This window comes from Sycon ciliatum, chromosome 3 (assembly GCF_964019385.1).
Source record: "Sycon ciliatum chromosome 3, ocSycCili1.1, whole genome shotgun sequence".
NCBI classification, from domain to species: Eukaryota; Metazoa; Porifera; class Calcarea; order Leucosolenida; family Sycettidae; genus Sycon; species Sycon ciliatum.
In genome coordinates, this window is record NC_088645.1 from 45,761,299 (window position 1) to 45,772,050 (window position 10,752).

At 51.0% G+C, this 10,752-nt stretch overlaps 1 protein-coding gene across 1 annotated transcript; it reads left to right on the forward strand.

Annotated features, from left to right (window-relative positions):
- Positions 1 to 2,511: 2,511 nt before the first annotated feature.
- LOC135813156 (uncharacterized) lies at positions 2,512 to 3,090 on the forward strand. Its single transcript, XM_065326374.1, has one exon. It carries the CDS (start codon positions 2,512 to 2,514, stop codon positions 3,088 to 3,090), a length of 579 nt encoding a protein of 192 aa, XP_065182446.1.
- The last annotated feature ends 7,662 nt before the right edge of the window (positions 3,091 to 10,752 follow it).

Below are 10,752 nucleotides of genomic sequence, written 5' to 3' on the forward strand. Positions count from 1 at the left end.
CTGGGCTTGGTGCAGGACAGCGTAGGTAGTTCAAGTCCCTCCAGGTGGGGGCAGTTTTTCAGCCGTTGAGGGTTGATTGATTGTGTTGGGAGGTTGAACTTGGCATGAGTGTGGACGTTTGTTAAGGTGAAGCTGTCCTGTCTCTGCCTGCCAGCTACGCTGAATGTTACTACCTTGGAGCTGGACTCCTGGTGCTGCTTGCCATCCGTCCATGACAGCCTTAGGGGCCGCGTTGGTCCTGCAAGTCCAATTCCTTCGCCAGTTCGCTTTCAATCAAGGACACTGGTGAGCCTTCGTCCAGGAGTGCGTACGTGTCAGCTGCTGTGTCTCCGTTTCGTACCGTGACCGGAATCACCCTCAGCAGCACCCTTCCACTGTGCTCCGACACCTGGGTACCGAGGTGTATGTCGTCTCTGACATGCGTTCTTGCGGTGCTACACTTCCGCGGCCATCAGGGTGTAGTAGAGGATGGTAGGGTTTGCCACACGAGCAGGCTTTCTCCTCACATACCCTCGCCAGGTGGCCTTCGCCAAGGCAGCGGAAGCACAACCGTCTGTCACTAACGAACTGCCGGCGGGCGTTGAGTGGTTCCGCGACTAGCTGGCGGCAGCTACTTGTTGTGTGCCCCGCTTTGCTGCAGAAGAGGCAATCTGGCTTACCAGCGGTGGCCTCCACGACTGTGAACGTTTGGCCTGTGCGTGGAGTGGCATGAGTGACGTCACATGGGTTCGGCTGAGCGACTAGGCATGCAGCCTTGGCCATCTGTTCAAGCCAGGAAGAGAAGGTGTCCAGGTGCGGGTCTGTGCTGGTTTTAGGCACGTACTCTCCCCACTGGATCCGGAGCCCCCCCCCCCCCCCCCCAGACAGCTTGCCAACTAGCTCCTTGACCAATTGAGGGTTGTAGAGATGGCCGGCGCACTTTGTGCTTCGCATGGTGGCAACAAGGTTGCGGCACAGAGCGCTGATTTCAATCAGTACCTCGATGGCCTCCTCCGACTTCATGCCTCTCTGTGATTTTGTCTTCAGAATGAGATTCTGGACAATCTGGTCCGGCCGGCCGAACCTCATCCTCAAGATGGAGATGACCTCCCCTACATTGTCGGGGAGAGTCATCATCCCCTGTACAGCTTCCTTTGCCTTTCCGCGCAGCGCTTTTTGCAGTCATCCAAGGTTCTCCCCGTTCGAGAATCCGCACTCTCTTGTTGTGTGCTCCAGGGTGAAGATGAATGCTGGCAACTCGTCAGCATGTCCAAAGAACTGAGGCAAGTCCTTGGCAGTGGACTGCCTTGCCATGAAATGGTGGGTGGTGAGATTCATGGGGTGTAACTGCCTTGCACTTGCAGGGGTAGGACGTGTGCCATTGGGCTCGTTCCCTGAAGCCCGCTCACCTTGGACTTGGTGGTCCAGTAACAGATCCTGAATTTGACCATTGGCTTCCTCCAGCGCTGCTCCCATGTTTCTCTCCGCGCACTCGGCGCGCTGTGCATGCTCAGCTAGGCTAATGCGATCCGCGCATGTGAGCTCGGATCCGTTGCCGGTCTCCCGTGATCGACGGGACGAACTTGATCGGACGCTGGCATTACTGCTGCCGCTTGACCGGTTTCTGTTCCACTTCTTCTGGAGTTCTAGCTTCTTGCGGATCAGCTTTCGTTCTACTTCTGCAAGCTCCTCCGCGGCGATACGTTCTGCTTCCGCGTCGAGCTCGTCGATCGAGCGGAGCGAGCGCCGGCTGCTGCAAGACGTTGCTGATGAAATGGTGAGTGAACGAGCGCTCATCGACCTGCTCCCGTTTTGGTACCCTGCGCTGGCTGCAGCAAGGCCTGCATTTTCGCCGATCTGCGCGTCGTTTGTGTACTGGACGCGCTTTTGGTGTGCATGAGGCAAAAAGGGAACAGCCTGGGTCACAGAGCGCGTGTGAGTGTCATGCAAATCGGAACCTAAAATGGACTGGCCAGCGCTAGCGTACGGCTGGCGAGGTGCTAAATCTACAGCTACATGATGTGGTGTGTGTACGGGATCATTGTTTGCATGCATTTGTGAGGTGCGTGTGTGCGAATATGAAAACAGCCTACTTGTAGAGGAAGCATTACATGTTTCAAATTTGTTTTCATGACTTTCGTGAACAAACTCATTCGTGGAACTACTAACATTAGTATTACCAACAGCAGAGAAAAAAGGCACATAATTATTTGGTGTGTGGAGACCAGGATCTAACTGGTTGGTGCTTTCTCCAGCTACACCTCGAGTGATTTCACTTAGCTCAGCCTCTTGTTCCGTCTTAACGATGTCAGCCATCTGCGTTGACTTTCCGGAGGCGTCCTGGGCTGCTGCCGCTGCTGCTGCTGCGTTGTCGTCGTCTCCGAATCGCGTCGGTGCACGAGACAGACGGCCACTTCGTGTGGTGTACATAGGTTCGCTGTGGCGTCAATCCGCGACGCTCCTCAGCTCTCTGGTTAGTTCGAGTATGGCGATGCCAGACCCTCTCCGCAGAGAATCCGGCTCGAAGGACCAATGTTTTCAGAGAAATGCTCTGAATGCTGGCGTAAACGCTCCAATCCAGCGCAACAGCTCCTCCCTACAGAGATAGAAGGTGACTGGCAGAAACTGGCCATTGATCTTGTTACCATTGAGGGAGCCACGTTCCTGTCTGGTATTGATTATGGTTCTCGCTGGCCAGAGCTTCTACCACTGTCCAATACTACGACAACGGGAGTGATCGACAAGCTGATGGAGTTGTTCGCACGGTTTGGTCTGCCTTCAACACTCGTCTCGGATTGGGGCCCACAGTTTGCATCCACCGAGATGTCCAAGTTTCTCGCTCAGTTGGGTGTTGAGCATTGCAAGTCTAGCCCCTGGTATGCCCTCTCTAACGGTATGGTGGAGCGACTACAACGTCTGGTGAAAAAACGAGTTGCAAGTCTGAGACCTCATCTACCGCTACACCGCCGCATCACTCAAGTCTTGTTCGACATTCGCAATTCGCGGCACCGGATGCTAGGTACATCGCCTAGCAAAGCGTTGTTTAGCAGAGTCATTCGGACACGGGTTCCAGCATCCATCACCCCACAGATCATCAACCCATCTGAGTAGATCAAGGCGAAAGCAGCAATGGTTGAAGGTCATGACTCGCGCCGAGGTGTCCGCAAGTTACCCCATTTGCCATCAGGTACGCGGGTAGTGCTCCATGATGGGTATAGCGACCCTCGAAAAGAATGGAAGGTAGTAGAGCAGTATGGTCGTCAGGTTGGGGTCACTGATGGGTCACACATATTGCTCCGGAACCGTCAGCACGTCACCGAGTTTGTAGCACCAGCAGCAGCAGCAGCAGCAGCGCCGGAAGCACCCATGAGTGAACCTCCGGCGCAGTCAGTGAGGGAACATGTGCCAGAGCCAGTGTGTGCTCCAGCACTGCCAGTGTCCGACCCAACAAGCCTTCCGTCAGCGAGCAGCGCAACATCCAGGCCCGAAGCTCCGGTAACTGCGCTCGCATTGCCGTTGCCTCCTGCAGCTTCACCGGAGACGACAGCACCACCTGCAACACCGGCCTGTATGTCACTGTCACCGCCAACATCTCGTCCAAGTGTATTCCGCGAGGGCGTGCAGACCAGAGCTGGCCGTCAGATCAAGCTTACAGAGAAAGCACGTGAAGCTGACATCTGAGTCGTCGAATCATGCATTACCAAATGAGTGACTTCAATCGCTACCAGATTGGCGTTGTTTAGAATCTTCTAACTACCTTGTGAATATTTAGATTTTTTCTTTATTTTTTCCCCTTATTGGTGGAGTTTGCATTGTAACTCAAACTCATGGTGTTTTTGCCTCAAGTTTGAGTCAGATTATTTCTAAATAGTTGCAACACTTCCCGTCTCTCTTTTACTCCAACACATGTACGTCCATTCCTCATTCCTCTGCAAGCTGCGGGATACGGATGCAAGTGTTTTTGTTTTTGTTTTTTTGTTTTCCTTTTTTCTCTTTCTTCTTTTTCTCTTTTTGAGGGAAGGGGGGTAATGTAGATATCGTACATGCAGTTGTATGTAGTACTATGTAAGCACGTGCAGGCATGCACATGCTTGTACCGCTTTATGTATAGCACGAGAGAGATGACATGGTGCACCTCTGATAGAGAACTAAAGAAGATCTGTTTAGCACAATGGCCGTCTTGTGAGTGACTGAATAGATGTCTACACCACCCAGCGACTAATGGGTTGGCCGAACGACTCGTGCGGACGATGAAGCAGGCACTCAAGTCCCATTCGGTCCACAGTGGCGGATCCAGGGGGGGGGGGGGGCCAGGGGGGCCTGCCCCCCCCCCCCTTTGAAAATTTCGACCTTGGTCTAGGATTACAGTAGACTGTAGGTAGAATGAGCGCTCGAAATGACTTGGCGTGTCAAGTGGGTCACGCGTGCTGGGTACTTTTATACGTGTCCGGGGTCACGCACTAGCACTGTACTATCAGCGCGCTGTGTACAACTGCTGTACGCACTGCGACCTGAGGACATGGCCGCACTTCAAACATGTGAAAAGCGCGCCAAAAATGCAGGGCCTGGTACATAGTGCAGCGATCGCGTTGGGCTGAAGTCCTGTATGCCTCTATGGCGCACGGTGCTGTCGACTTCGTCCTTCCTTTTTCTTTTTCACTTGTCAGAAACTAAACGCTCTCTAGCTCTCTACTTCGCTTGTAGCCAACGGGTTACCTTCAGATATGCGATGAAGAGGAAAGCGTCTGACATCAGGTCGTTCTTCAGTGGACCGAAAGATAAGAGAGCTCGCGTTGAAGAGCCGTCCAAAGGTCCGTCGCGGCCGCTGTCGAGTGGAAATGTTCCAGTGTAGTTTGAAAGGTCGTGAGAATGGAATAAAACTAGGGACCGGCGGATTCTGCTCGAAAAGGTGGCATATTCTGCTCGAAAAGCAGTGAAATTGGCAGAACCATACAAACCTTATGGCGGGCAATTCCTCGAATTCTGCTCCATTTTTTATCCACATACCAAACATGCATGAAACTTACCAGAAAAAGTACCGAATTCTGCCAATTTTTCTGCCGGCAGAATCCGCCGGACCCTAAATACAACAGCAGTTCACAACTTCAGGACTTTGTTGTTGTTGTATTAATTTTGTTGTTTTGTTTTGGGGGGGGGGGATACCTTGGGCCCCCTCTTCGGCCAAGTCCTGGATCCGCCACTGTCGGACACAGCACCGCTCGAGTTCTTGCCTCGCTTCCTGTTGTCGTATCGCACCACACCACATGCAACAACGAATGCCATACCAGCATCCCTGCTAATGCATCGTGAGCTACGCACTCGGTTGTCCTTGGTCCAGCCCGGTGTTCAGGCATCTGTGGCCAAGAAACAAGCAGCTCAGAGTAATGCGAGGTCAGCAACCGGGAGCGCATGTTTGCTGTGGATGACACAGTCATGGTACGTGACTACCAACGCATCACACCCGTGGATTCAGGGCACCGTGCAAGCAGTACACGGCACCCGCCACTATACTGTGAAAGTTGGCCCAGACCAGCAATGGAGGTGCCATGTGGAACAGCTCCGGTCAGTCGTTTCCGCTCCGCAGTCATTCGTACCAATGACCGCAGCACCTTTGCCGTCCGTCGCAGCACCGGCAGAGCCTGATTACAGTTTGTGTTTTCTCGCTGATCATTCGCCGACTTGTGTTCCGCCACCACCCAGTGTTGAAGCCGCTGCTAATCCAACACCTCCACCTGTGCAAGCAACAGTACCAGCAACAACTGCAGCGCAGCAGACCCAGCCGCCACCGGCACAGGCTCCAACTGAGCCCCGTCGTAACCCGGCAAGATTTCGAGTTCTGGCAGCTCGCCTGAGAGAGTAAAACATTCTCCTCGATGCTCTGATAATCTGTTGCTCGCGTGGTTACTGATCTACTGTGCTCTCGGCTTATCCATCAACTTTCTCTTGTGTATTAAATTAATGTATCTACCGTATTTCCTTGAACAGCCGCCGCGGCCTGTATTCAAAACTAGCAAAACGGGTGCGGCCCTGAAAAATAGTTGTACGTCACAATGTGCGTGCTGTATGCGTAGAGTTCACGTACGATGCGCACTGTTGAACCTTTGTTGTCCAGCTACACATATAGCCTGTTGTAGGCGGCAGCACAGACAGGTTCAGCAGCTGTAAAGACCACTGACGCGAGATCATCGCCATCGTAGCGTACGCAAACCTCACCCACAGCTGATATCAGGGTCAAGCCAATTAGTACATCTGCACACACTGACTTGAGATCTGCCACAACAAGCGCCTCCACCTCTGTCTGCGGCAGCACAACATTCGCCGAGTCTTGTCGTGATAGTGTGACTCTGGTAGCGTCCAAGACTGGCAATGGCCGTCCATCAACTGCAGAAATCTGCGCATTGGAGGGGGTCAGCTGGCAGCGCAACGCCTGAGCCAACTGGGCAGACAGTAACGTTTGGGAGGATCCCGTGTCTACCACTGCAACAGCACGATGTTCCTCCCCGCCAGGCAATTTTGCATCGACGTACACTCGAGGCAGACGAACATTTGTCGATGGCACACACAGAACGTGATGAACGGATTCACCAGAAACTGGAGCAGCAGCAGATGCTGACGTCTTACTACTGCGGGACTTCTTCCACGCTTCTCTCTCGGGACAATCTTTCTTGAGGTGTCCCTCCGCATCGCAAAAGTGACAGATCGGACGCCAACCTGAGTTACCACTAGCACCATCTCGTCGTTTCTTAATAACTTTACTCGGGCAGTTCCGTGAAATATGCCCGACTTCATGACACTCGAAGCACAGCACTGAACTCGATCGTCCTCGCGCTGGATGAGGATGACGACTTCACCGAAGACGCTGCTACGGCCGGCACACCACCCGACATGTGCGACACCGAAGTGTGCAGGCGACGAACATACGCCACGCAGGCTCCAATTGATGACGTGTCACCATTCAATGTCAATTGGTTGGCTTCTGTCGACGGCAAGCCCCTTATGAACTGCTCGATGAGCATGGGTGACTTGCCGTCCGCTTCGACTTTATGTCCGGCTGCGATCAACAACCGGCGCAGATCCGCAGCGTATGCATCCACACTCTCGGCACGACCAAGGGTGCGCGTAACAAACTGGCCATACGCCTGGCCTGTCGACAGCGTGAAGGCATCACGCAGCCGTTGTTTCACACTGTTCTCTTTTTTCTTATCCTCATAAGAGAGCTCATCCCACACTAAAAAGGCATCTCCATCTGTGCCATTCGCTTTTCCTCTGTTGTCCATTGTTGCAGTTGAGCAGCCACCATAAACTTTCTCCAAAAGACATCAAAGTCATCGCGAGCTCCACGATACTGTTTCAAATACGAATCAAATTTGGAGGACATGATGCATACAGGGTGTTCACCAGCACGCGCAACAGTTCCTTTATCGTCCGTGACGTCCAAATTTGTCACACTGACAGCACTGACACTCGAACTTTGAGCAGTCTGCTCACAACCAGCACTACCACTTTGCTGTTTTTGGACTGTATTTCCACGACCATGACGAATTTTCCGGGGCATCCACGTGGGTTTCGGTACCAAATCTGTAATCCAATTCCTTTCTACTTTAGGTCAGACCCTAGAGCACTACCATTCCGTCTGTAGGCTCCCTCGATCCCTCACGACCACACACTCAAGACCCCAAAATACGGCTTGTTTACAGGAATTAGTCTAAAAGGAGAGTAAAACGATCAACAAAAGCCAGCCTGATGCCGCGAGGTTCATGCCCTCACGCGCATCAAAGAACCATAGCAAAAATGGCGCACAGCATGATCAGATCACATGATCATGCTCTGATCAGCAATTCAAAGCGAGTCAACATATTATGATAACTAAATTATTTGAATCTTTCGAAAAACTATGATGTCAAAACATCAGTACATTTAGAGAATTATTTGAACAAGATCGAAGGAGAAGATTGATTACTTTACAATGAACTGCAAATCATGCAATTCCATTACACCGGTTAAGTTAAAGAACTTGGAACTCTCCTTGCTTGTGAGTGCGTGGCTGTTGTTTTAGACTTCCCGTGTAGGACCTTCGCCGCTGCTTCACTAGGATGCTGCTGCGCTGCTTTGTTGTATTGCTGACACTTGCACCTTTTTGTGCTGATATGATATCGAGTACACCACTTTTTGTGCTGATGAGGGCACCAATTTCCGATATCATGTTTCCTTTTGCCATGTCAGTTGTCAGTTCTCCCGTCGGATCCTGAGGTGAAGTAATGAAAAGCTCTCTCTCTCTCTAGCTCTAGAGAAAAACCACTTGACTAGTCCGTTTGATGTGTGGCGTGGCGAGGGTATAGTCGAGGCAGCTAGTTCTCCAACCGAGATGACAATACCGCTATACAGGAGCTGAAAAAAAGAAGAGAAAAGTGCTTAGGATGAGATTCGAGTACACGCTTACTCTCCCAGCAGGTTCTGTGCATGTTGCTCATACAGTAAAACCTGGCTAAGAGGCACACTTCACTGATAATTTGACAATACACTTCGTGTTGCGTTCGTCCAACACTTCAGCACTTCAGCAGCCGCGCTCGCCGCAGCCATAGCTTCCCTCCTCTGCAGGGCAAGAGTCTGGGCCTTCCGCTCCAGCACGGTGTCCACTGTCAATGCCACAGGAGCGGAGGCAGCGTGGTCACTCCATGCACTACATGCCTGTGACTCGGAGAGGCGGCAGGTCGAGAGGGCACACCCAGGTAGCCCAACAATACCCAGCCCCAGAGGCTCCGAGATATGCCGAGACTGCCATCGCTGGTACGCAGACATAGGCACCAAATCCGGGATAGCCATCCTGCCATGCCGAATAGGGAGTCTGAACACTCTCAAATCACTGGCAGACATTGCAGGTTGCCCTACAACAACTGGCAAAAAAACTCTGAGAGAGGTAAGTTTCCACAGGAGCAAGTACCTCCTCACCTAGGTCCATAGCCCGAAGCGAATACGTCCATGTATGTCTCAAACCATGCGTCCTTGCAGCATAAGCCGCACGAGGCTCCACCGCCGCACCATTAGAACTGTTGTAACTCGCTTTTCTCTACCTGCTCCCAGTCCCGTGCCATCTCCACACTTGTACAAAGGGACGACGATAACTACATTTAGAAGACTGTTTATTGACACGTCGAAGAAACACAACTAGACATGACGAACTCAAGACAAAGACATGAAGAACTCAAGATGAAGACTGCTTTTCACACCACAGCAACACGCGCATGCACCAACATGACGTACACACGACGTACACAAAATAACGTACTACAACTTAACTCCCTCCCAAGAGCAGAATCGTCCTCGATTCTAATAATAGAACAGAGTAAAAAGGGGATAAGATCACACAAATCACTCAATCATACCACACCAGTCACACCCATAAATAAAACACCTCTGCCCGCACTGCAGATTATTTTTAAATAAAATATAAAAAAAATTTTAAACTCTGTCCTCCCACCCAGAACACCAGCCACGATCGCTGTCACACGTGTGGGAACTGATAACCTCAAAACTCTAACTAATGCTTCACTAAACACACCACCTCACGACCACGGAAAAATTCTAAAAATGTGAGAGCACAAATCATAGGAATAACAAAAAGAACAAAATCCACTGGCTCTGTGGGGGCCTCTAGTTATCCTCATAGAAGAGCAAATAAAAAATAAAACAGAACACACGCGCTGTGCGGGCGCCTCTTTACCCTCGAGGAGAGTAAATAATGAAGAACAAAATGTTGGGAGAACAGAAAATACAAAACTCACATACTCCTCACGTTCACAACAACACACGTACCCTCTCACCAACGAAACTCCTCACGCCGTCTGCCATGTCGTCCACCATCTCCAAAAGTGCTGCTCAGTGTTGCCATCCTCACTTCTGCAGCATCTTCTTTTTCTCTTCACCTTCCATCCTTCTTTTTTCTTTTCTTTTCAGGTTCTTCTGGGCACAGTTTTACGTCGTGTCCGTGACCACCAGTCACGACGACTGACAAGAGACGGGAGAGACGAATGATGAAGGACGAGGACGGCGGACGAATTTCTTGAAGACGGACGAAACTGTGACGATAGGATGATTGGAGATGACATCGGAAACTGGGAGCGAAGGCCTCGCAGGACGAATCCAGAAGTTGAAGTTTATAACAATTTCCATTACCGCTGCCACCAATGTTGTAACTCGCCTTTCTCTACCTGCTCCCAGTGCCATGTCATCTCCACACTTGTACAAAGGGACGACGATAACTACATTTAGAAGACTGTTTATTGACACGACGAAGAAACACAACTAGACATGACGAACTCAAGACGAAGACATGAAGAACTCAAGACGAAGACTGCTTTTCACACCACGGCAACACGCGCATGCACCAACATGACGTACACACGACGTACAAAAAATAACGTACTACAACAGAACCTTCAGCTCTTGAATCCTCTCATCCGGTCGCTGAATTGCAATAATATCATTTGCTTTAGTGCTCTACATTCTGTAGGACAAATTGTGGAATTTGTGGGTTCAACAATAAACAGGGCGTCACAGGGCAGTAGGAAGTGGTACGCCCAGGGCCCCTGGGTTGTCTGGGTTCTTCAATGTAGTAAATGTATCTACGCAATCCGCACCGTGCCAGTCCAAAAGAACGTTCGGTTCTAAAATTTCTTAGTGTTCTTTCGGACTGGTGTGGATTGCGCAGATGCATGTACTACATTTAAGAACTACATGTAGTGATTATAAACCAGCTTATTGTTTCAAGATACA